Source organism: Gymnoscopelus braueri (genome assembly GCF_963280865.1).
Source record: "Gymnoscopelus braueri genome assembly, chromosome: 19".
NCBI classification, from domain to species: domain Eukaryota; kingdom Metazoa; phylum Chordata; class Actinopteri; order Myctophiformes; family Myctophidae; genus Gymnoscopelus; species Gymnoscopelus braueri.
In genome coordinates, this window is record NC_137621.1 from 20,317,011 (window position 1) to 20,344,428 (window position 27,418).

The window sequence follows — 27,418 nt, forward strand, 5'->3', positions numbered from 1 at the left end:
GAGGCACTGAACTAAAACAATCAGCCTCCACTCTCTCCAGCTCCCGGCCGGATCGTGTTGTCTGTGTGTCTTGTCTGTGGCATTTCAACAACAACATCAACAACTGACTACACACACACACACACACACACACACACACACACACACACACACACACACACACACACACACACACACACACACACACAGTACTGGAGAAGACAGACAAGTCAGGTGTCGCTGTGTGCTGCTCGTTTCCAGCATCTTCTCTCTTCTTGCACCATAAGAGGCTCAGATTTATAGTATAAACCCGCGGTTGTTACACAAGCGAGTGTAATCGCTCTTATAAAAGCATGTCTGCTCAGCCCGGCGGTGAGGAGGAGCTCGGTGGTCCGGAGGGGAAGTCATGGTTCGGGGATGATTATGAGAGGAACGGCCTGTTTGGCAGCGCGCCGCCCCGTCGGTTCGACGAGCTGCGTGAGGAGCCGAAGCCCAAAAGCGGCGGCGACGTCCTGGATCAACAATTTCATCAATTTCAGGACGACGGGCAAAAAAGGCCTCCTCCCGTTGCTATGGGAACTGCATCTACAGGTAAAGACGAGTTATTGATCAAAGGCTGTGACTTTTTATTTCGAGAAAAGAAGATACAGTTCACTTTGTTCTGATACAACAACAAAGGTGTAGTTTGCTGCTCCAGGGGGAACGCCTTGTTATTATCACAGTCTAGACCCCACAGGCATCCACATCTCCTGGGGCAGGAGTCTTCAACGTTTTTCAGACCAAGGACCCCTTAGCTGAGAGAGAGATGAAGCAGGGACCCCCCCCCCCCCCCACTACATATTGTATAACAAATGTGTTGCAGATTAAGCTTCATAGACTGGTTTGACACTCATGATCTTTTATTGGATTCATGTTATTGTGTGTACTAATGTCAGATTAGTTAACCTTAAACCCTCAATATTTAGTCAACTTGACTAAATATGGCTCTGTACTTGGTCTGCTCATTTTCCCACTACACAGATTCTCCGAAAATAGCAGATCTCCAAGCTCACAGCCTCACACAGCAGGAGGCGTTGTGAGCTTGTAGACCTGCTATTGTCGGCTAATGTTCCACACAAATATTTGGCGGACCCCCTGTAGTTACTCTGAGGGGGTCCCGCCGGACCCCCTGTTGAAGACCCCTGTCCTGGGGTGTTTGCGTACCGTTAGGCTAGCCTACTAGAGTTGGAAGCAAGTGCAACAATCAGCCTATATATAACCGATTTTTCGTCCATGATGTAGCCTACTGTAGGTAGGTACTTTGTTTTTGACCAGTGGTGGAAAAATAACTCACATTTTTTTACTTCAGTAAAAGTGTCAATCCTGCAATGTAGAAATACTCGGTTACAAGTAAAAGTATGGAATTCAAATTGTGCTTTGAGTAAAAGTACAAAAGGGATAACAATATACTTAAAGTTTTCAAATGAATGAAAATCGTTTGAAAATAGCAAATCTACAAGCTCACAATGCGTTGCGCATTGTGAGCTTGTAGACCAGCTATTTTGAAATGGCTGAAATGTATGTAGCGATGAAGTGGTTAATATATGTTTTGTAATAATAATCCAAATCTACAAAGTAACTAGTAACTTAGTAACTAGTAACTACGTTTTCTAATCATTGTAGTGGAGTAAAAAGTACAACATTTGCCTCTGAGATGTAGTGGAGTAGAAGTAAAAGTATACAAAATTAGAAATACTCCAGTAAAGTAAAAGTACCTAAAAGTTGTACTTAAGTAGTAATTAAGTAAATGTACTTGCTTTCCACCACTGTTTTTGACTCAATATGGAAAACTTTGGTGAAAATCATTTAAAAGAATGGCATTCGCCATTCTGGATTTCAGTTTAAAAAGGGTAGCTATATGTCAGAACACACTGAAAACGTTGTTCTTGGAGCCTTATTGGAAAAGGCTACTGTAGTAGCCTAGTTATTAACAGATCAAACAAACACAACACATTTTACTTCCTATGCGATTACACAGACCCTTTGTCTTCAACACTAAGCCATTGCCCGTGAGGAGAACTCATTTGGAATGTTGTATGCATCATTAAAGCAATATAAGGCTATGGTGTTCAGAGTTCATAATAACGGTTAGCAAATGTGTTCATTTGGGGCTAGAATCAACTGAGTATTTTGTCCGTCACAGTCATCACAGTCTCAAGGAACTTGACGTCATTGAGCAGAAGCGTATTTTGGTCATGGAGTAACAAGTAGCCTGATTCATTATGAGAGAAGGATCTGTGGGCTAGGGTGAGCTTATATACATTCAATGGCTGATTAAAGTAATGTTTTTGAGGGAGCACCAATCATGCTTCAGTTCTAAGTTCATCACCCTCTTCAGCACAGCACATCACAGCTCAGCGTGTGTTGCTATTTTTAATCCCAAGGAAACATGGCTCACCAGCCGCTTGGAGAACTGGAGCCCTGCACTTTCATTCAGGGTTCCACTGAAATATTCATAAGATGGTGTTTCAAACCTCTGCCTAGCTTCCTCTTCACTTTGGCCAAGCGTTTCCACCTTCATGATCTATTCTAAACAGGCAAAAATAACATAGGCTATCTAAAAATGCAGTCTCTCATATGTTTTCCTTAACTCTGTCTAAAAGGAATAGTTTTTAAGATAAGATTAATGCTAAATGGTGCATTTATGCACTTTTATCCAAAGCACTTTACAATGTGCATCATATTCACCCATTCACACACACCAATGGCGGAGGAAACCATACAAGGCACCACCCTCTCCATCGGGATTGACATTAGATATCTGGACTGGGTCTCTGAATGTCAACACTCAATACTGAGTATGATCCACGGTATATCAAGTCTCCCAACAATTAATATATAGATGAATATAAGTACAGTCTATTACATATATTATTGTTTTGTATATATTATATATATATATATATATATATATATATATATATATATATATATATATATATATATATATATATATATATATATATATATATATATATATATATATATATATATATATATATATATATATATATATATAGTATTACAAAACACAGTACAGTCTATCAGCAGTCAAGTTTTATCATTGAAAAACCTGCCTTAAACTTGCTCTTGCCAGCTTGACCCATATCATCATTAATTTGCTCTGTCACTTGTAGTCTTGGTGGACACAGTGTGGAGATCTCTGCACAGATAGCAGGACAGAGAGCATACATTTAGCTCTGGTAAGGACTGGCTTTAAGTCTGGCCTGATCTTTGTCAAGGACCTTCACTCCCGACCCCCCCTCCCCAGTGCACTGGATATGATGGTTCATTCAGCCCTACAGTTCAGTCCTGGAAAGCTTAAGGCCGTTTCATCAAGTGGCAGCCTTGACCACAGTATGAGCTGTGAAACTGCCCTACTCAGTCAGGAAAATCCCCACTGTTAATTTAACTCTGAGATTGTAAAGATGGACCCACTTCGACCCATTCATTTGGGTAACGTTTAACAGTCTTTTTAATTTTTTAAAAGTTAATTTAACACTGAGGAATTTACTGTACTTCTAGAGGGACCAGAACGCTGTCTGTCCTTTCTTATACCAGTAGTTAGTTAACCATCCCTAGACCTTTGGCCGATTTAAGTTGCATGATGTATCCAATTACCACAGGAGTATCAAGATGAGCTATGTGAGGAGTATCAAGACTAAAGGCTCATATCACTATTTCCTATTACCATCATTATAATAATTCAAATGATTTATACATTACTTCCATCATCTCTGCATCATGACTTAGTCTGACTCTTAAAAATGTCTTTGCCTTGAAAAGCACACAGAATATTGCCCCACTAGTTCAGATGGTCATTCTTCTAATGTTTCCCTGACCTCTGGCAGAGAAGAAAACATTTGCACACAAATGATGACACCCATTTTGTCATCCAAGCCCATCCATTCCCTTGTCTACCAGCTTCCAGACTGTCCTGTGAAAAGGCATTTGTATTGAATTGCTCCATTTTTGTTACTCTGTGTCAGGGCTGGGCGATATGACTTCAAATCAATATCATGATTATTTCAAACCTCTGTCTCAATTACAATGAATGAATCATTATATTAAACAAATAATAATAGTGAAAATAGCAGATCTACAAGCTTACAACACGTCGCGATACATTACATTTTGAGCTTGTAGATTGGCTATATTAGCAATTTTTGCACCCCACCATTGTACAATGAAGATTAATACAGGGCTTAAGTGGTTAATCAGACTAATCGATTTAGTAGATTATAAAAATCTATTTCAAATGATTTGTGTCGATTTGTTGACTGCTTCTTGATAATTTGATTATTGGTTCTAGAAGTGGGTTTCGATATTTTTTCAGTAAATTACCCAGCGCTTATGAGTCATTAAAGATCAAACACACCAAACATGTTTTTGTTTTCTGCTCTCTCATAACAACCCCAGTGCCTGATAGGTGGATTAGAGTAGTCCATTTCCTCTACATCACCACCCAAGGATGAGACAGCATAGCGGCTGGCTGGGACTTTTCCATATCTATCTTTCACAGACAGACAGCACTTAGTAGACTGTATAGCCAAGCACAGAGCAGCTACTGTTAGTGAGAAGAACTCTCTCTATTCCCACTGGGGGCTCAGGCAGTGCAAGACCTTTTTAGAGGTTTAGCACGCTGATATGAGGGAGTGCAGGGGGAGGGGATAGGGTCGTAATGGCCGATAAGCCTGATTGTGGGAAGGTCACCGGATCATATGCTCAAACCGTCTGGGGCAAAAACTGGGCACAGTCATTAGGGGTGCATTAATTGAACTCATTGATTTAATCGATTATAAACAATTGATTTTTGTATAAAAAAAACAAATCGCTGTTTTTGCACGATACTGTGGTACGACAAAGTATAAAATAGAGCTTAAGTGATTAATCAATTTAGTCATTATAAAATATCTATTAGATCTTTTCACTTTGATTTGTTGAATGTCCCCCAATAAATCAAATAAAAACACAGTTCTCAATTATTCGAATAATCAAAAAAGTAATCGTTAGAATAGTCACTAAGGAGACAATCGATAGGTGCAGCCCGGAGAAGAACTTTCCTTTCCTCAAAAAGGGAATCAAAAACAAATTCCCTCTGGGGATCAGTTAGGACTGTGGTTGCACTGGGCAACTCCCAGGCATGAGCAAATGTGTAACCATCTGCTCCACTGTCCCCCCGATCCTCCACCACCACATCTGCAGCTACTCTCTGTAAGCTGTCACTATATAAATAATGTGCTCAGGTTCTGTGGCTAAACAAGAGTTAACTATAATATGTGCTTGCCTCTCCGATGGTGTCGCCTCACAGGATGACTTGGGTCTCTCTGATCATCCTGGGTCTTGCCAGCCAGCAGTCCTATCTCATTCATCTTCCTCAGCTTCCACGGCCAATTAGCGAGTGCTGAGGGAAGGACACAAGTGAAGGCATGAAGGACACACTGCCAAGAAACCTTATGATTTAAGATACTTTATTACATCCCATTATACAAATATAACAGAGTAAAATACTAGCACACAAAAAATTGCAATAAAATAACAGAAATAACAGGAAACAAATACAGTAACAAATAACAGATTTTATTGTATCAACAACACTATTTTGGATGACAGTTAACCTCCCTGTCCATCCCCATATGCACACAAATAAAAAACAAGTTATTTTTATGATCATATGATGCCCTCATAGCACAACCAGGTAGTGGCTATATGATCATCATGGATTTGCAGCAACCTAAGTGTTTGACAAATTGATTTAAAATGTTGTTTCATTTTACTGGAAGCCTATTAACACCGTCGTCTGTATAGGGTTGTATTATGATGGTCTGCAACCATGGTTTTACCACCTGTCTAAAGTAATGTCAATTGGTTATTGCACTGTCTCCGCACTCTTATTTCAATCTGGTGTCCCTATCTTGGGCATGTCGTTATATCGTCACCTAAACGGTCAATGAAATGGTCATAATCTTTTAAACATAGCGTAAATAGCAGATCTACAAGCTCATAATGCATTGCGATGCAAGGTGTTGTGAGCTGGTCAGGAAGGCCAGCTTCCAGCCCCTGGATGGGGTGGAGGAGGTGGCGAAGGTGCGTATAGCGAGGAAGCTGGATGCTATCATTGGCAACCACTCACACCCCCTCCCCATGGAGATTGTGGGGCAATTGAGCAGGAGGGGAAATTATAGATCCATCTACCCCAAGATGTACAATAGACTTAGCCTTTCTTTTGTGCCGGTAGCCATGAAGATTTCTAATGTGGCACATGATGGTCACTCTGCTCAGCCAATAGATTAAATCGATCTGAGGTAACAGTTCATTACTGTAAGGACACTATCTGACATGGTTACTGTGTGTAGCCTATGTTTGATATCTATTTTGTCCTGCATAATGCACTGTTGTACGACAAAATACAACCTAAATGAGACCTTAATTGCATAGATCCGCCCTCAGAGCCACCATCCAATGTAATGGCAATTTTAGAGCATCCTTAATTGACAGCTGTGACCCAAAGCAGACAGTATGCAGTCAGTCAGACTGGATCCACCCTCAATCCTTCCATCCATCCATCCATCCGCACTGCTCTATCCTAGCCAGCAAAACAGGATCAATACAGTTGACGTTTGGGGTACCAAAGCCTTCCACCACTTCAGAATCTGAATGGAGGACAGATGACTCTTTATTGTATGCTTTAAGCAGCCTTGCACATTGATTTTCCTTGTCCAAGACCACTGGAACAACAACATTTGTCTTGTGTGGAATTCAGTGAGTCTTAAAGATGGTGTATAACCTGAGTTTTCTTACTGTAATTGTATGCCATGGATCAATGTATTTCTGCCATGGATCAATGTATTTCTGCCATGGATCAATATATTTCAGGGCAATTGTAACTCATCACCCCCCCCAACAGCTGTTCTCTTATCGACCGGCCATTATTCTTTTTAAGCTCGCACTGTGCAGCCCCTTTTGTGCTCTCTATGTTTCTTCCTTACATCAACACCAATAAGCTTTAATAATTAAGACTTTAACTCTATGTCTATCCGTCATTCATTGATTGATTGATTGAAAATTTTATTAGGCAAAAGAATGTAAAACAACACAGTTACATTTATAATACTTTTGTCTAAAAGGTCCGACCAAAAAAGTTCTTGCGGACTTGTTTCCGTTGGGGTCCTTGAATTAATTTCATAGACATATATAGTAGCAACCAAACAGTTCAAATATCAACATAAAAATACAGAGAAAAAATACCACTATGTACAAAAAAAAGCATGAAAAATAAAAAATACAAAAAACATTATTCAGAGTGCTGATAATGAGTGAGACTTGAATTTATGGACTTTCATAAAGTTTTACTCCAAATATACTGTATATACTTTGTGTGTGTGTGTGTGTGTGTGTGTGTGTGTGTGTGTGTGTGTGTGTGTGTGTGTGTGTGTGTGTGTGTGTGTGTGTGTATGTGTGTTTCCTGACAAGCTAACGGTATCTGATAGTTTTTCCCTTTAGTAGAGTGATTCTCCGAAATGTCTTTTCTTTCTGTTTTTAAGTTTGTTTATGTTTAAGTATACACAGTATGACGGATTTGAATTAAAAATACAACAAGCAACAATAACAACAACAAATGTATTCTTTTGTGCCACATGCCGCCTCAGCATCTCGACAGCTCAGTTTTCAGGAGGGCAAAGGAGTGAAAGAGGATTCCTGAAAGGTGACTCCACCAGGGTTGAGAGACAGGCATGCATGGATTTATGACGTCATTATCTAATGGCTCTAGTCTAATGGATTGACAGATGTTGACGTTTAAATCCTGAGAGACAGCCTGAGGAGCAGACAAAAAAAAACAGTTCATTTGATATTCAGTACAGGTTGTTGTTGACAAGGCTTAATATAAGGAGGTTTCTGAGCCTGATGAACCTGTAACATCTCCTGTGTCTCCACCAGGCCCTCATGGCTAACAAGGAATAACTATAGGAATAAATGTATAGGATTTCCATTCTATGCTATATGCTTCCGTGTTAAACACAGAAGAGGAAGTAATCGATCCATGGGGACCTCGTCGTGACATGTTTGTTCGATATGAACATGCATTGGTTATGGTATCCATGGCAATATGCATCATTGTGTCATTCAGAAAAGTAGGTGGCTGTGAAGTAGGGTGCTTATCCTACCTATACTTTTATATTTGTGGGTTTGACATTATGGCTATGAGTCACAAAATAACAGTCTGGTAAAAGGAAATCCCTCTGCTGTATGTAAATCCTGTATTCATTCTTGCCACTACAGTACTTTCAATGTAGTCTCCTGTCTCATGTTTTTGTCTCTAATTAAAGAGGCCGGGCATAGCAGAGATTGTCAGACTGCATTAGTTGAGGGATCTGCACTGGCTCTGTAGAGGACAACAAAAGGACTGACCCCCTTCCCAGCACATCCTTATTTATTTAACTACACCCTCCTCAGTGGCATGATGTGGCAAAAAGAAATTTGAGCGGAGAATTCCTCCCATGTCCATCCAATGCTGCCTGAATCAAGGGAAAAGCACTTTCCTTGGCCTTGGTTTTTCATGGTTGTTGTTGTTCTAGATGTTTTCCTCAGTGTCTGAGTGCTACGCCACATCATCAGATTTACAACGACCTCGTCTTGACACGCTGAGCTTGTTCGGAGGCTTCCCAGATCCACTGCCCTCGTGGTCTCCATCCATCCTGATATTATTTACGCAACATGCCTCTAGCAACTGATGGCTAGCGACTCACCCAGCATCACATCATAGAACAGGCTGATGTGGTGGGAGGGGATGGGGAGGGGTGGTTGTTATCTATAACTAAGAGTCCTCAGGACTGCCGGCAGGTCACAGCACCAGAGTTCACCCCACCACACAGCAGTGCTTCCCACACTAGTACAGTAGGTAGGTTCTACAGTGAGTCAGTGACAGGTAGATTATGCCAGCGCCATCAGGGGTGATGGCCGAGAGGCTCCATGTGGTGGAAGAAGACTAAAGGATTACATATCGGCTGGGCTCTAGCAGCACGTCAAAGGGCCCTCATCCCACTGAACCGCACTCAGCTGGAAAGCTGCAACACCCATCTGTTACACAAGCAGCCTTGTGTGCGTTGGCGGTTCGGAAATGTCGCTAACGTAGACATGAAGTTCAGCAGTGAAGACATTTACTGCCCGGTTGCTTGTTCATCACATTACGTCGCCACTCCCCAGTGTCCCCAGCACTGGCGAGTTGAGTTAGTGGTCATGCCATTGTCCAGCAGGATTATGTATTGTTAATGATGGGAGGGGGGAGCAGGGGGAAGTGGTGGTGGAGCTATTAGGAGGAAGGATGGGGCGGGGCGGGACGGGACGTCCTGATCTAGAGATCCTCTGTCCTTCACTCTGCTTCCTCTAGGGTTAGCCTCAAGGTTCCTATTTTAAATCTTACCCCCCCTCACTCAACCCAGCAGCTGGACCCAGCCTATTTATAACAGCACCGCTGCCCTGGGAGATTGACAGGCTGGAGAGCAGGGGAAATCACTTCGCAGAGGCATAAACTACGACTTGCATGCAACACACTACTGAAACACAGAACCAAGTGCAGCACTGAGTGCCATGCGATAAAGATCTACCATATGCATGTAATGTACAGAATGTGCCGGTATGCTTGTACATGTGTTTGCCAACCAAGTCCTAATGATGTGGGCCACAGTCTGTTTAAATGTGATGACTTCAGACTTAACTTAACAGACAGGGGAAAATGACTTGACGTGGTCTTGCTTGACTTTGATATGTGATATGGTCACTTCGGGGAAAATAAAGGCTCTCAACAGATTATATCTCACATAACTTTCCTTAATGTTTCTCATGCATTGTAATTAATTATTCAGTAAGACATTAAGTGATTATATTTCACTTCAGCACAAAACATACCCCCATGTGAGTTGACAATCATGACCAGTATTGACTAAAACAGTGATGTCAGTTCATTTCTTAAAAAATAAGCCATTATTAACAATGGTGGTATAAGATTACAATTTATGATTTATACACAACAATTATGATTTATGTCTTTGAAATTTAATTAACTTCTGTTCCATTTGTGCCTGGGTCTATGTGTATATCTGTATGTACACTATATACTTGTGCATTGAATACAATATTCTCTTCGCATGCAGATTTTGAGATGGAATTTGTATTGTTAACAGTTTTATCTACGCTAAGTGCTCTGTGTAAAATAGACTGACCTACAGTAATGCCATTATGATTTATCATTTTTGAATAGGCTAGTCACTAGCATGTATGCAGCATACATGTGTGCATGCAACCCTGCCATGAGTTTTAAGCCTGTTGGATGGTGGGGGAGGACATTGAAATTACTTTACAGGGACCTGTTGCAAATGGATATTGCTCTCAGCAGACAGTTTATCTTAGCATAACAGAACTATCTCCTACTGACACATGTGAGTGTGCATATTATGCATGAACATGCTTGCATACTCACACACACTTGTGATTGCATGATTACAGAGACATGTTGCACAGCATATTTATATAATAATGATTAAATAGTTATCTTTTTTGTATTCGTAGACCTGCCTGAGGACTTAAGGGTAGCAACACCAGTTCAAAACAGTTCAAAACAGTTCTGTTAATTCACTTTACAGACAGCTCTTATATAATTGATGCTCTGATCTATTGCTTTATTTAATGCTTATGTTTTATGTATTATTTTATCAAAAAAGTATAAAGCACTTTGTAGCTGTTTTGAAAAGTACTATGTAAATGATTTGAATGACTATCTTTGTTACTGTTGTGTGTGTATAACCCAGTGGGGATGTAAGATTACAAAGCAGACACGAGGCTGCACTAAAGAGAGTACACCCACTGCATCTTTTTGTAGATTTAGACCAGAATCCGGCCCTGGCACCAGAGCTTTTAGGGCCCAAACAATGTGCCTTTGTCCAGTGCAGGGTACAAGTTCCCTCTGTTAGTGCAGCCTCACTGATCTGTGCAGACCGTCCACCCCCACACCCCCATCTCTCTCCCCTGCTCTCACGTTGCCACAATATGTCTCCAGCCCATGCATTGGCTCTAGAATGGTCTTGTTCATTTAATTGTCTCTGTCATTAATTGAACGTGTCACAGGCAGACCTACGCAGACAGAGAGCGCTCCCATTTCTGTCTTGACTGACTCCCTAATTTACACAATATTGCCTGGAATGTCCTCGTGCGTTGCCTGAGTTGAAAGACATTCATGGGGGTTTTGTTGTTCACAGAGCTGTCAGATTAGAAAATGCAATTAGTTGTGTGGTGCTGTGGATCCTTGCTGAGTTTCACTTCTTTCTGTCGCTCCAGATGACCCAATGTCTGGACTGTTCCGGAAGCCAATGAACGACGACGGCGACGTGTATACCTCACTGCTGTCCAATAAGGGCTTCTCCTCGAGCCAAGAGGCCTCCTACCTGTCAGACGACCTGAAGCCCACCAAGACCTCCTCGGTGTCCTCCTCCCAGGATCGCTTCTCCTCCCATGAGTCCTACGGCATGTTCAGTTCCAGTGCCAGGATGACCTCTGACCTGTCAGACGACATGCAGCCCAAGTCCCTCCTGGGCTCAGAGAAGACCGAGGCGTACAACTACATGGACATCAGCCACGGCGATGACCTACACAGCCAGAGCAAGGGGCTCCTGCAGGGCCTGGTGGACACCACATCTTCCGGACAGGAATCTCTGGTCAGCTACATGGACAAGAACCCTGGAAGACATGAGGAAGATGAGGAGGAGGAAGAAGAAGAAGAGGAGGAGGAAGAAGAAGAGAATCTAGGCTCAGCACTGGGCTCTCACTCCTTCCCCTACGTGGAGGAGCCATCTGACGAGGAGGTGTCAGATTACCGTTCCTACCATAACCTGGGTGGTACCCCTCAGACGGCTAGCCCTGTGAAAATCACCCTGATGGAGACCCAGCCCACAGCAGCCAAGGCCGAGCCAGCGGCAAGGACCTCTCCGGCGGGCAGCGTCTCAGACCGCGAAAATGTCCTTAGCGTGGGCCTGCAGGGTGTGCCCACTGTGACGTTATCTGAGCCAGAGGACAACAGCCCAGCCTCCACTCCCAATGCCTCACCTACAGGTAGGCATGCTTTGTGTATATATGTAGATATCTGTAGTTTTTTTTTCTTTTTTGAAATAACAAAAAAGATGGAGCTTGCGCTCACAGTTTTACACATATAAACCTATGATGTGACAATAAAGCTGATTCTGAGACACATGGGACAAAACAGATGTCTGGTCTTCCACCACTGAGTAAAAATGTGTGAATCTTACATACTGACTTGTATATTACAATAATTCAGATTTGTCTCTAATTTCCAACTTCATAACTCACAATTTCCTATTTCACAATTATTTATGGGCTTATATATAAATACCAACAGATCAGTGTTTATTATCTTACTGACCTTCAGAGAGAATTTGAATAAAACACTTTCTATTCATTCATACTTTCTCCCTCCCTTCCTTTTGCATAGAAAAAGAATGCCCTTCCCCTGACATGTTCAAGGCTGCTCCTCCTCCCAGCATCAGCCCAGGAACCAAGGCCAGCAGCAGGGACCAGGACGGCAGCAGCGCTGAGTCCGGAGACTCAGAGATTGAGCTGGTGTCTGAAGAGCCCCTCCGCCGCGAAGCCACGCCCGGCGCCAAGGCCGCCGGCAGCAACCCGTTTTCCCAGCCGCCTGGTGGCAAGGGCACTTTCAGCCAGTCTACCAACCCCTTTGACAACCCTCCAACTGCCAAGGGGGGCTTTGGCCCGACTGGCAACCATGGCGTGCCCTCAGCCTACAGCATCCTGAGGGAGGAGAGAGAGGCAGAGCTTGACAGTGAGCTCTTCATTGAGTCTGCGTCTGAGGAGAGCCCCAAGAGAGAGCAGGTAGGCTCCGGTGGGACCAAGCAGGCAGTCACCGCCCCCTCGCCTCTGGTTCCCAGTGTTCCCCCTCCCCGCAGCACTCCCGAGGTGGTTCCGTCCGAGCCCCTGATCAAACTGCCCGATGAGAAGATCAAGGCCCCAGTGAAGACAGAGGAGGATCGCCCCAGCAAGCCCAAGCCCCCCACTGCCGCCGTGCCCCCAGAGGTGCGCCCAGAGAAGCCCCTACAGGAGGACCTGGGAAGCGAGATCAAGAAAACCGGCGAGGCTAAAGGAGACATTGGGAAAGCTCCCCCCTCCATCTTGCTGGAAGGCTTTGACAAACAGAAAGGTTAGTCATCTATTTTCGTCTCTAGACTCATCAGTGTTTTTGGGTTGACACTTTAGAATTCACCATTCACTTGGTGAATACACAGCCCCCTGAAACAGCCTCGTGGTTATCATCTGTGGGACCATTTGGTTCCATAACACCCTTTTGTAATCTTTTTTTTTTGTTTTCATTGCAGCGGTGGGCTTTATAAGCCACTTTCATCATCGTTATGGTCTTTCATGAAGTAGTGCAATCAGCTAATGGAACAGGTAGCTTTGTAAAGTATCTACTCAAATGTGTTTGTGTCAGAGGGGACGCTCCATCGTATGTGTGTTTACTGGGTTTTTAAAAGCTTATCCCATTGTCTGTATAGGGTAAAAAGACAACGCATGGAAATTTATTCACAACATAACCAACCATGCCTCCAATTAGGGCAAACATCACTTGGGCTTGTTTGCATCCTAACCGAGTGTGTGAAGTGCAAGCATGATGCGTTGTGGCGTTGTTTTGTTGACCTAGCCAGGAAATGAAATTGCTTGCTGCTGCTGTGAGGGACGGCCTGTTCCACTGCTCTGTGTGCGCCTTGATGCCAGGGTGGGTGGGAACTGCCTGCTCTGTGTGATTATAAGATCTGCTTCCCTCTGCTGGTACACTGGGGAATGAGGCAAGTGAGATAATTCCTAACATGGCAATCAACAGCTACACAGAAATAAGCACACGTTGCCAAAACAGTACATCATAATCTCTGCTCTCAGCGGAAATGGTACAGACTGCAGCGAAATCTATAAAAAAAAAGAGAATTATAATAAAAGCAAACTGCCTCACACTCCCACATCCCAACTGGCCATCTGTCTCCCGACCACGTTCCTATGGTGACCCGTTGTGAAATAACTCACACGTGACGGACACTTTTGAGTGACCAATGCTTAAGCTAGGCATTTGACGTCAGCAGCAGTATTTTGTCTTCTATCATCTGTCCTTGACTGTCAGGTTTATGTAATCCTGTGATGCTGAAAACTGGGGCACACACACATCGACTTACAGGCTTAGAGGGGATAGGACTTGATATCCTGATAGATCTGGCGATAAAGAGATCACATCTGAATTGTTGTTTGCACTGGCTCCTCGTGCCTCAAGAAACTGCGTAGTGCGTTGCTTGTACGTGCTCTTTACTCCAACCACGAGGGAGGACAATAATGGTTAGGTCGGTGTGTATTTTTTTTAGATTCAGAGGCTTACAATACTGACTCAAGGTTGAATAGACCCTCTCCCCTCTTGTTTTGTTTACCAACAGATGAAAAGAAGGTTCTGGAAATGCCTAAGAAAAGAAAAAAAGCAGGTCATGTGTGTTTTGCACATTAGTGTTTCTTTTTCCACCACTAGAGGGAGCAGGGCACCTTGGCGGCTCTGGAGGCAAGCAGACATCATGTTCCAGTCTGTGCACTTCCACAGCAGTTGCCATGGTAACAGTGATGAGGGAGCATGCTAAGGCTCAGTTCAGATACATGCATTTTTTTTCCCTGTCTATTGGTTGTTGTGGCAGGGAGGCCCAGACAGGGGGGGTGTGGTGTGCTGTCTACAGGGTGGTGGATAGTTGGGGACGGGACGGGACCAATGACAGCATTAATTCGGGTCTAGCCCTACGCTGTATTTTATTATGTGGGAATTTGTATGTGCGAGATGCCATCTCCTTGGAGACAGTGTTGTATCCCTCTATTACACATAGCTTTTAAGCAATCTGCTTTACGCCTTTTAGATCTTTGTGGGACCATTTGCATTGCTAATACATTCTGGAGGGGCCACCCTAAACCCCTACCTAAGATACATGCACATATATCAATATGTCCGGAAGACATTAAACACAGACTGTTGTGTGATATACTGCATAGGGTGCACGGTTATGAATTATTAAAGGACAAGCACTTTGGCTCAGACTTCAATAATCAGTGAGGTGTAGTGAAAATAGCTATTTGCATCTGTGGCTACAAGCTTAAACGTCCTATTGTACAAATAAAAAAGGCGGAGTTGAGTGTTTGCCAGATTTTCCCTTAGCAACGTATGCTCTCCAGTCTAATCCTATAGACTCCACACAGAACATTCACAGTCTGAATGCTAGGCAACCTGACGTCATCTCCTTTAACCGCTTTCAACTTGCCATCCCTATTTTGGGCATGTCATTAGGAAGATTTCCAAACATTTTCAGAAATAGCAAAAATATATCTACAAGTTAGCTCAAGCTCACAAAGCATCGTGATGCGACACGTAATTTATATTGTAGATCAGCAATTTTAAGGCACCATCATGGCTACAGTATACATCATAGGTATACAGTAAACATTAATGGTTAAGTGCCAATAGGCCGAATTATTATTATATATATTATGTAGCTTTTGGCAATTAGCTATTTTGCGCATTTTATTCCTTCTTTTTATTAATAATAATCACATAAACAGAAATGTACCATACTTGATCAAATACGTTACAAATTAGGTACGAGGTGCACGCTAGCAATTACATGACAGTGCATCCTCCCTCTTTTGTGTCTCATCAAAGCTTATATGCGGGTTAACCCTTTCATTTCCCCTGCCCCCAGTAATAGTCAATTCTGAGACTCTGCTGGGACTTTTATTTTGAAAAGGTGCTTACCTCCCCTTTCGAGAAAAACCCTAGTCACCCCCCCCCCCCCAAAAAAAAAAGACCTCCCCCAGGTATTTAATCATTGCATGGATGATTCGCTGCAGTGCCGACTGTGGTGTGGTGTTTACAATCCGGTCGCCCCCTCACACACACACACTCGCCCTCTCCTTCTGTTCCTAGCTAGCACCGCTCCGCAGCATCAGTCTGTGTGCCCCGCAAGCCGGCAGCACCTTGGAAACCTTGGCTCCCTCCCTCCCTTCCTTCCTTCCTCCATCTCTCTCTTTCGCCTCAGCCTGCCTTTCTCCCCTGTCCTTCCACCATTCATGCCTTTCTGGAATGAGTGAGTGAGTCAGCGCAACCGAAGAGAACGACAGGAAAGACAAAGAAAAGCGGAGGAGAGAGAAAAAGAGAGAGAGAGAGAGAGAAAGAAATCAGGGACATTAAGCGATCATCAGCATGCAGGCCACTACAGATGTGACCAAGAAGGAATGCTCCTGGACCGGCTGGAAGGGCCAGGGTACCGATGTGTTTTGACCTGTTTTTCTTTGTGTGTGTGTGTGTGCACTGTTTGTGTTAGAGTGTGTATTTTTAGCTGTGACAGATGAACTGATATCTCTGCATGAAAGCCTTTGGGTATGGACAATCTTGTGTAGTTGTAGGAGGAGGTAGGGGAATGTGTGTGTACGTGTGTGTGTGTGTGTGTGTGCCTTGCATGCATGTACTGTATGTATACATCTCTTGCCTATTGTGTTGTCTCATCAGGGCCTGGGCTAGCAAACAGCGCTGTTTACCTGCACCCCCCTTCCTGTCTTGCACGGACACGCCCTGATGGCAGATGAAACAATGGGGCAGGGGGGTGACGGCTAAGAGACAACAATGGCAATTTGGATTGATTAAAATACACATTCTCCGTGAGACGGCTGTTTTTTGTGCATGCTAATGTAGCAACAACCGGCGTTAGACAAGGGCGTGTCATTGCCCCCCCCCCCCCCACTCCGCATACAGTATCATAGGCTCTGCGGGGGTGGGGTCATTTTTTATTTATTTTTATTTTATTTTATGGTGTTCATCAGTGAGCCTGTGTTTGTCTAATGAGGCAGCAGTCGGAGCATCCAAACGGCACCAGTGAACTGTCTCCATGGAAACCAGGGCACAGGCACACCCATCATGATTACATCAGTCCTCTCTCTCCTCCATGGCTGCCATGGCACCTTGCAGAGACTGGGCCACTGAGACGCAGTCTCCGTCTGTCTCTTTCCATAGCATAGAGGGCCAACAGCACTGCTGGCCAGAAAGAGGGATTTAGAAGGGAAATGGCTTCCTCTTTTCCCCTCCCACTGCTTGTGTTTTTAATTTGCCACTGCCATTTTCTGTGATTTATTACTTAACGGATGAAAATGCAATGGCGCGACAAAATGCTATGGCGTGACCAACGGACCAACAATCAGCGATTTTAGGTGGCGACTGTTAAAACCTCCATGAGAAAGCAAATATTTGCCATTTCATTTGGGTCTCATTGGACATTTGATGTGGCTTAAATGCACGCTTCAGGTGAATGACATAATAGCCTGTCTTGATGGGGCACACTACATTCTAAAGCTGACTCACCCCAGGTTATTTACCACCACTGGGATACTGTCAGCACAAATAAGGGGGAAATTAAGGGTTTTCTTCAAGTAAGCTCTTTTTTTGTTTTGTATAAGTGATTCTGGCTGTTGTAAAAGAACATCATAAGCCATAGGCCTTCTGCATCTGTGCTTGTTCTATCTGATGGTTTGGTTTGAGGCAGTGTTAACATCTTCTTCAGTGATATAATGGGGTCAGGCTAAAACTAGCTTCACTAAAAGAAAAAAAGAGGGGAAAAATCACATCATTATTTTCAGAGCTAAACGTGCTCTGGTGTCCTGATTATCAGAAGCTGGAATACTACTATCAACAGTCATGGCTTGACAGGCAGCTGCTGTACTTCCTGTTTACACAATTTCTGTTCATTTTCTCTGACACTGAAAACCTCAACCATGTTCCATTCAGTTCTACAAACCTGACAATGTATATATAGACTAGTACTGTTGTTTGGCCAGTTGGTCTTTGGTCGTTAATGCTACTTAGATCATAAAGCCTGAATTATACTTAGTTGTGCACGGGTGGGTGTCGCGCACAAAAAAATAACCGATCTACAAGCTCACAACACGTCGCAGTGCAACGCGTTGTGAGCTTGTATATCGGCTGCTAGGTGTGCGACACTGGTGCGCAACCAAGTATAAATCAGGTTGACAGCTGGTTAAACCACTTGTACCAGGGTGAGGGATAGGGCGTAAGCTCTGAATTCTTTCTAGCATACAATGTTGATTTTTGAGATTACCATCGAAAAACAAACTCAGGTTGGCCGCGATGTTGGCCTAGAACTAGTAACGTCCAACTCCATCGTTGACATTTTTCAAACCTGTCTAACACCAATTGTGTCTCTCTTGTTGACATAATCTTGACGACTGCTGCCTTTATGTTAAATTGCGATTGTCCTTTTGTGTTCTACAATAAAGGGAGTGGCTGTCTGTGGCCATTGGGGTATGGAGACACATTATGTGCCACTGCTGATTCCCCAGATTCAGAGCAAATGAATATGTGCTCCCAAAGGAACGCTCTTCCTCCCCCTCTCTCAGCCCCTCCCTTCCTCTCGTTCTCCATCTTTCAGTGAGTGGAGGACAGAAAATGGAGCACGGTAACTATGGTAACTGCATCAGGCAGGTGCTCACCAGATCCTTGGTGCCGAGGCATTTTAATGGAGCAGGCACAAAGCCAGCTCTAGCTCACATGTTTCATCTTCACACAACATCCTTGTTATTGGTCACATCCAGCCCCTCGCTAGCCACACAAACTGTCAGCGTGATATTGATTTTATGCATAAAAGAGATAGTAGAAAGAACTCCATCTTCTTGTAGTGAAGGGAGACAACCGTCCGCCATTTTGGATACGGGATACAGAGTCTTTATTTTAGTTGTTGCTTTGCAGTCTTTGTCACTTGTTTCATTGCTCTGAGCTTTAAAGCCATGTTATAAAAGGGCTCATAGGAAAGGCTGTGTGTGTGTCTATGTGTGTGCTGGATCGCAGCTTGGTTCTTTGGAAACCGCTCCCCTTGTTTGGCTGGCCCCCACCTTCCTTAGTCCCCCCCATGCAAAGGGCTTGCAATGATTGGCTGGTGTGACAGTGGCTCCTCCCCTCCTGCGCAGGGGGGGGAACTCCCCCCTCAGAGCTCTCCTTTTGTCTGTGAATAAAGCAGCTGCCTCTTTCCCTGTTCAGCCATGGGAGCCGCAGGTCAGTACACGCTTCTACAGCACTCGCTAAAGCTTTTCCGTCTGTGCAGCACGCCACAAGGCACATTCGCCGTTTGCCTGTCAACACTCTCATCTCCGGCAGAACTGTCCTGTCCCGTCTGTCTGTCTGTCTGTCTGCTGTTAGAGCCGCTGTGTTGTGTGCTACCTGTGCCTGATTATGTGTGTGTGTGTGTGTGTGTGTGTGTGTGTGTGTGTGTGTGTGTGTGTGTGTGTGTGTGTGTGTGTGTGTGTGTGTGTGTGTGTGTGTGTGTGTGTGTGTGTGTGTGTGTGTGTGTGACCCTCAAAGCATCTCCGTTTAAATCCATAGAAACATGGACAGAGTTTGGGAGCCGTGGCAGTGAGGACATCTCCGGTGGGGAGTGGCACTCTTGACAGCTGTGTAGAGAAAGATGTGGTCCCACTGAGTCCAGTCTCTAATCGGTTGGGATCTATTAGTGTGATTGATCACAGGGACAGATACTGTAGGTCAATGTTGCCTATCGATAAGGGAGGGCAGTGTATAGTATTTTCCCGTAGCACGGGAGCAGTCTGAATGTGACTCTGGGAACAGATTCAGGGTTGGTAAAAGCGGGCGTCCTTTCTGCACCCAGTTTTAGCTTGCCTTTTGGCATCGACGGGTGCCTTTTGGTATAAAGTAAAGATGGCCGTCATCACTATGCTGCTCACAGTTCCACAGCTAAAATTAGAGCAGGCGGACAGGCGGACAGGCAGGAGGGCTCAGGGAGGCAGAGAGGCACCCAGGAGACCCGTCAGAATCTCCTCTCTTTTCTTCCTCCACTGTAAAAAAAAAAAGAAAAGAAAAAAACCTTGCAGAGATTCCAGGTGTGGAGACGGCAACACACGAACAAGCTCTTCTGTCACAATGGATAGCTGTGACTCGCTGTCAGCTGCAGTGGAAGAGAGATGATGGTGGTGGTGGTAGTGTGGTGGAGGGTGGCGTTCTAGGTCAGTAGAGGTGATCCGGACAACGAGCAGTTCTCATGGAAACAGGTCTGTTTCCTGCCAACACAGACCTGTGGCTCTCGGCCACTCTGAGATGTAACGGTACACTGGGTTATCACGTCTCCCTCGCCTCCCAAAATAAAGAGGGAGTGGAAGATTTTGACGGGAGGTAGCATCATTCAAATGTAGAAAAAACAAAAGACAAAAAGGGCTGCTGGCTGCAGGATGCGTTGGAGGCGGAGCCTCAGGTGCTTAGTATTATTGTTTACTACTTTCACAGCAGTTGCTCACTGCCATGCTTTACGTATCAAGATAGTTAACATGGTGTGACATTGCACTGAACGGTCAACATCATTCTAAGGTGCTTCTGACCACTGAGTCCTTGTCTGACCAGGTCACTTTGAGCCGTTATCTGACAGCTCTGCTGATAGTGGGTCTATTTCTGCCACTGTCTTCACAGAAATACAGGTCAATCATTAATTCAAGTCTGAAAACAGGCTGTATATAGGTGTACCTTAGTTGTGGTGGGGTTCTGCAGGTCTTCATGTGTGCGCATGTGTGAGACAAGACCAGATGCTGGTCACCGACAATAATCACACGTCACAAACCTAAAACAGTTCCAGTGGTCTGACGTGTGGCAGAACAGATTATTGTGGCACTTGTCCAACTTGCGGGAAAGGGGCAGACAGCTATTATCTTTTGGCAAAGGTCGCTCTATATATAGGTCTAAAGAAACTGATCTAAGGAGTTCTCACTCTGACACGTTCGAGCCGTGATAAGTGTAGAGCGAGCTTCATCTTACGCTGATGAAAAGCTAGGTTAAGAAGCTGGGTTATAACAGGAACACGTGACTGCCGGGGATCTCTGAGGACGTCGGGTTGTGAACAGCTTCCAGTTATATGACCCAAATGTGTGGTGTGTAGTGTGCAGCGGCCTAATCCACACTGAAAATTGTAGGGGGGCATAGACAGACAGGTCTAGCTCGGATGGGGGTGAGGTTATACAGGTCATGCTGTCACAGTGTCATATTGGTACTGCCTAGAGGGTTGTGTTGATCACTTGGGAATTATTTTATTGTCATTTGTGCAATTTAGGCTTAACCCTACTGTCCTTCCTGTGTCCCCACACAGCTGTTGACCTGCTCTACTGGAGGAATTTGAAGCAGTCGGGGGCCGTGTTCGGCAGTGTGCTCCTGCTCCTCTTCTCCCTGACCCAGTTCAGCGTGGTCAGCGTTGGAGCGTACCTCGCCCTAGCTGCCCTCTCCGCCACCATCAGCTTCAGGATCTACAAGTCCGTGCTTCAGGCTGTGCAGAAGACCGATGAGGGACATCCTTTCAAGTGAGTAGCGTCAGGGAACGCTGAACATGGGGTCGGTAGGTTTGTGGGTTTGCTACTGTAGGTAGCGTTTGCTCTGGAAGGGGTTCAACGTGTTGTGTGTTGGCTTGCAGGTCCTACCTGGAGGTGGAGATCGCTCTGTCCCAAGACCAGATTACTAAATATGCCGACAAGATTCTGCTGTACTCCAACACCTGTATGAAGGAGCTCCGTAGGCTCTTCCTGGTCCAGGATCTGGTCGACTCACTGAAGGTCAGTCCACCCAATTCCGCACACCCTCACCCTCCACTTCCTACAGACTCATTTCAAAGGCTGCAAACCCTGAGCATCAATGCACACGTCTGTCAAAATTATAACTAGATTTAACACTATATTTTATAGTGTCAAACTGATGATTATAATGATGGATGCATCATTATCATCAGTGTGTACCATACCAAGTAGTATGTCACACACAGGCAGGCTATAATGATAAATGTTTTTGTTTTGCAGTTTGCTGTTCTCATGTGGCTGCTGACCTACGTGGGTGCTCTGTTCAATGGCCTGACGCTGCTCATTCTAGGTGAGGGTCCTACTCTGTCCGCCAATCTCCACCTGAGCTCAGTCTGTCTCTAAGCCTAGTTCAGACCAAAGATTTGTGACAAGGCAAACCCGTTTCAAGCTTAATTTATGCTTTGTTGTACGACATGTCACGTGTGAAAAATAGCCAACCTACAAGCTCGCAGTGGGTCGCATCTGTGACGCTTAGTGAGCTTATAGGTCTTCTATTTTCAGTGCACGACCCCACCCAACTGTTAAACACACACACACACACTTGGACACAGACGTGTTTCTTGTTCTGCAATTTGCCTTTTGTACATCTTGAAACTCTGCATAAAGGATCAAAAGCTCAATAAGGGGCGGTTCGCACTCGGCACAGAACACATGTAAAAGAGACCTGTTGTGCGGTCAATGATTTACAACTACCAGGGGTGCACGAGCTCCATGATCCAAGATTAACACAGACATTATAACATGCATTTCATTATCTGTCTGTCAGTGGTTTACTTTACATGACAATAGCGTATTAACAGAAGCTATAAACTTATCCTTGGTGGAAATAATTAAGAAATGACTGCCTGCCAAGCATGTACAGTGTCAGTGTCCCATTTTCTTTTCATATTTACCCAAGATAAGTGTTGCAGTGGCTGAGGTGGTCTGGGGAAATAGTTGACACAGTGCGTTCCATGTTTGAGTTTATTCCCTCTCTCCCCACAGCCGTGGTCTCCATGTTCACCATGCCTGTGGTCTACGAGAAACACCAGGTGAGAAGCTGCATTTCTCTCTCCCCCACTCTGTCTCATTCTGCATATACCACAATTTATCCACTAAAGCCCTATTCAAACGATTTCAAAAATAGATCTACAATCTCAACAACACCTCACGATACGAAAGCTTGTGGATCCATTTTTGAAATTCTTTGAAATGTTTTAAAATTTGTACAAGATTTTGAAAATGTTCACCTATAATGACAACCAAAATAGGGATGCCAAGGTTAAAGGGGTTAACTCCAGTAAGAAACATTTAGTCTAACCTCTGTGTGACCTTCCCTTTTCAGGCGCAGATTGATCAATACGTTGGACTAATACGGACCCAGGTCAACTCAGTGGTGGGGAAGTGAGTATTTGCTTTTCATTCATGTGCAGGCAAGCTTTTGTGTCAAGTCCAAACACCATCATCATTAGAAGGATCCCTGGCCAATAAGCCAAATAATATATTATAATTGTCCTCTAGAACTAAAATTAAAAACACCTTATATATTTTAGAAATAGTTCAACTTTCTCTCAATAGGGGCAATACCCGTCGCAAGTGGATGATGTCATGTTAGTCCAGGCAATCTAGCCCATTTTAGACCCAAAAGTCAGACTAATTGTAAGAGAATTTTTTTCAACAGATATCATTTCTATGAGGTGTCTAGAACAACATACTAAAAGTCCTAAGAAATCCTAGATGCGGAAATATGTTTAATTCTCATCAATTCAAGATGTGTGCTAATACCTCGAGAAAACTAAACACCCTAATGGGCTTTTTTTTTTCCTTTTGTCCTATCACAATGAAACTTTCCACAGTGAATCTTAACATGAAAACTAAACTTTTTTGTACTACAAGTTTCTCTGAAACTTGATTTGAATATGCAAATTAGCTTAACTAGACCATACCCGGTGAAGGTTATTGCACGTCCTGTAGCGCGGTCCCCCCGCGGGTCCCCCCGCGGCACCCCCCGCGGTCACCCCTCCCCACGGGCAACCCGCCCCCCCCCCCCCCCCCACGGGCAACCCCCCACACCCCCCCCCATCGCGGAACCCCCCGGGTCCCGTCGCAAACACACACACACACACGCAACATTTAGCGCGAGTCGTCTCGTGCGTGCACACGCACACACAGATCCAGCGTGTGCGCACACACACGGGCACATGCGACGCATGCGCAGTTCCGTACTGTACGGTACGGTACGGTACGGTACTGTACTGTACTGTACGGTCTGTACTGTACTGTACTGTACTGTACTGTACGGTCTGTACTGTACTGTACTGTACTGTACTGTACTGTACTGTACGTACTGTACGGTACTGTACTGTACGGTCTGTACTGTACTGTACTGTACTGTACTGTACTGTACGGTCTGTACTGTACTGTACTGTACGGTCTGTACTGTACTGTACTGTACTGTACTGTACTGTACTGTACTGTACTGTACTGTACATACTGTACTGTATACTGTACTGTACGGTACGGTACGGTACGGTACTGTACTGTACTGTACTGTACTGTACTGTGCACACACACGGGCACATGCGACGCATGCGCAGTTCCACCCTCTGTGGATGCGACGCATGCGCAGTTTGATCGGGGACACGACCCACCCAAGACGCGCACCCAATCGAAATATTGTGACTTCATAGAATAACATAAAAAACACCATTCATATGACAAATGCATAAATCCGTCAAATCTTCCTCCAACCATACTGCTAACGGTTGATGGCAATGCTGCTTTTGGACTGGCCTCTAACCTGAAACCTGCCCGGCTTGACTAGAATGTCAGAGGAAAAGGTCGGAAAAGGAATCATCGTTGCAGCAGGTGAAAAGGCTCTATAGTCTCACTGTATGGGGGTGACAAAGATGAATCGCTGGATATGCTGAGACACAGGCGATTCTGTGAGAAAGTATCGAAGAGCACATCTCCAGTGGAACCTCAAACTCTTCCACCAACATCATCAGCTGTGAAGTTCCACAGTCTCTGTGTGTTCTACCAGATCCATGAATGGAAAGGAACAAGTGAAAGCATGAGTCCAGAAGACTGGGGATGGCATGTTATAGGTGGTAGATTCATGCCAATAATGACTGATCAGCCTGCAGAACAATAAAATAAACAAAAAGCACAAAAAAATAAATAAATAAGAAAAAAACACAAAAAGAACCTCCCCTGTTGTTGCTACCTTGTCGTGGTGGGGAAGCTTGTGTGCCTCTGTGACCCTGAGGACTATACCGGTGGGGGTTATACCCCCGGCAGGTACAACCAAGCCAGGTTAGAGGCCAGTCCAAAAGCAGCATTGCCATCAACCGTTAGTAGGATGGTTGGAGGAAGATTTGACGGATTTATGCATATGTCATACATATGAATGGTGTTTTTGATGTTATTCTATGAAGTCACAATATTTCGATGAAATGGTTCATGAAAGTCTGATCAGTGTGTTTGATATCATTAACAAACAACAATGTAAATATAATACATTTTGGGGAAAAGTAATTTTCGTGATATGCACATTTGGGCATATTCAATATATATTAAGCTAATTTGCATATTCAAATTCAGTTTCAGAGAAACTTGTAATACAAAAAGGTTTGGTTTTCATGTTAAGATTCATTGTGGAAAGTTTCATTGTGATAGGACAAAAGAAAGAAAAAAGCCCATTAGGGTGTTTAGTTTTCTTGAGGTATTAGCACACATCTTGAATTGATGAGAATTAAACATATTTCCGCATCTAGGATTTCTTAGGACTTTTAGTATGTTGTTCTAGACACCTCATAGAAATGATATCTGTTGAAAAATATTCTCTTACAATTAGTCTGTCTGGAAATGCTACTTTGCCTGGACTATGTGTCCATGTATGGTCTAGGCCTATGGAATGTATGGAATGCATGTTAAAATAAAAAACGTCATACTTCCTAAGGTTAATATGAGCATCAAATCTCTCTCTATATATATACACGGTATACATATATTTTTTTAAATCATTTTTATTACAGAAAAGGGTTGGGATACAGCATAGAAAGACAAACTGAAGTGCATGTTTTTTTTTTCCCGTATCCCCCCTTTTCTTTTTTCTCCCCATAACCCCCCCACCTCAGAGGACTATGACCATACTGTCAACCAGACAAACATGGCATTGTGTCAAAGGCTAAGTCATCAAATCTATATTTTAAATGTTTTTTTCCACATGCATTCCATAGGACTAGACCACACATGGACAAATATCAACTTGCGAAGGGCATTGCCCCTCTTGAGCAAAAGATGAACAGTTTCTAAAATAAATAAAATATTTAAGGTTTTTAATTTTACATTTTAATTAGAGGACAATCATAATATATTAGGCATATTTGGCGTATTAGCGAGGGATCCTTTAAGGGCAAAGACAGCATAGGTGAATTACACTGTAAAACAAGCATCAACTTACTTGACAGATTTAAGACTACTGCTTTGACTACGGTATATTAATGCCTGGTGGCTTTTTGCAGGATCCAGGCGAAGATTCCTGGTGCCAAGCGAAAGGAGGAGTAACCCTGTCTCACCATTATGTTAAAGCCCAATACTTACTTCATCACATGACTCTGTCGCTCGCCATAAATAACAGATTTCCAAGCTATCAATGCGACACATCGCCTTAGCTCGAAAGTCAGTCATTTCCGGCAAGCGACACAGTTATGAGATGAAGTATACATTTGGCTTAACAGTCCAGTCCAGCGCAGACAGGTTGCTTGCTGTTGGGGAAGCCCTGTCATCTGTGTGTGTGTGGGGGGAATAGTGCTGTGTCATCTTGGTGTTCTCTAAAACCAACCACTGGAGAGAAGCCCTCACCCAACCTGTCTATAGCGGTTAACACACTAACACACACAGCTAATAACATGTACAAGATCCTAGGTAGATAAGTACAAAACGCAGTACAAAAAAAAAAAGAAACAAGACTTTTTGTTTTTCTTTTGTGTTGCTTGTTATGAAGTGCATGATGAAGTCAAGCCTTGAGTAAATATTTGATATCTTTCGTGCAGTTTTTATCACGCTTCATTGTTTAGTTTTGTTTTGCAGCGCTTACATCAAACTGTAAGGTTTGGCACAAAAAATGAATAAATAACGCAAAATGCCCACAGAGTTGCTCTGCTGCCAATGTTAAATACTGCTTCACGTTTTCTGGGTAGCTGGTGGGGCTTCTCTCAGTATATGTCGATATATATAAAAATCAAATGGTTTTCTTTTGGGTGTTTTCAAGCACAAAATAATTTGACAATATGCGTCTTAGGTGTGGTAATCGTAGGGTTTTTTGCTTTTGTATAACCATAAGGAACTATACACAAGCTCATGTTTTAGGTACTGTTGATCGACTACTATGAAGACAAGGGGTATCTCGTGATATTAGCTTGTTTGAATAACTGTCCAACTTTGTACTATGTTCAACTATACTCAATGTAGTTCTTAGACCCTGGACTCTAACTATTTGCACTTACAGTATGTATTTAATTACAAGAATAAGAAAAATAAATGTACCTTGATGTATGACGTCATCTCAGACACATTACTTAAAGAGCGGTTTGCTTCACTTTGAGTCGATTAGACGGGGAAGGTCAATCCATGTATGCAGTCAGAGCTAATTTTGATTTGTTCATGCCTTCTGGTGTGTGTACACTACGTTGGGTAA

The 27,418-nt window shown here is 43.7% G+C and overlaps 1 protein-coding gene across 3 annotated transcripts; it reads left to right on the forward strand.

The window, feature by feature from the left end:
* The first annotated feature begins 280 nt into the window (after positions 1–280).
* On the forward strand, positions 281–27,277 carry rtn1a (reticulon 1a). 3 transcript variants are annotated; one of them, XM_080414868.1, is made up of 9 exons: positions 281–570; positions 11,350–12,120; positions 12,518–13,240; positions 21,261–21,468; positions 21,579–21,717; positions 21,958–22,027; positions 22,723–22,769; positions 23,063–23,121; positions 26,244–27,277. In XM_080414868.1, the coding sequence occupies exons 1-9, from the start codon at positions 333–335 to the stop codon at positions 26,284–26,286; spliced, it is 2,298 nt and encodes a 765-aa protein (XP_080270994.1). In that variant the 5' UTR covers positions 281–332; the 3' UTR covers positions 26,287–27,277. The 3 variants fall into 3 exon arrangements, with proteins under 3 accessions (XP_080270994.1, XP_080270995.1, XP_080270996.1); XM_080414869.1 differs by lacking the exons at positions 281–570; positions 11,350–12,120; positions 12,518–13,240 and adding an exon at positions 16,241–16,373; XM_080414870.1 differs by lacking the exons at positions 281–570; positions 11,350–12,120; positions 12,518–13,240 and adding an exon at positions 19,121–19,168.
* The last annotated feature ends 141 nt before the right edge of the window (positions 27,278–27,418 follow it).

Coding starts and splice junctions, on each gene's coding strand:
- rtn1a (XM_080414868.1), top strand. CDS start 333: ATGTCTGCTCAGCCCGGCGGTGAGGAGGAGCTCGGTGGTCCGGAGGGG. Junction 21,469..21,578: donor GATGAGGGACATCCTTTCAA/GTGAGTAGCGTC, acceptor GTTGGCTTGCAG/GTCCTACCTGGAGGTGGAGA. Junction 21,718..21,957: donor ATCTGGTCGACTCACTGAAG/GTCAGTCCACCC, acceptor TTTGTTTTGCAG/TTTGCTGTTCTCATGTGGCT.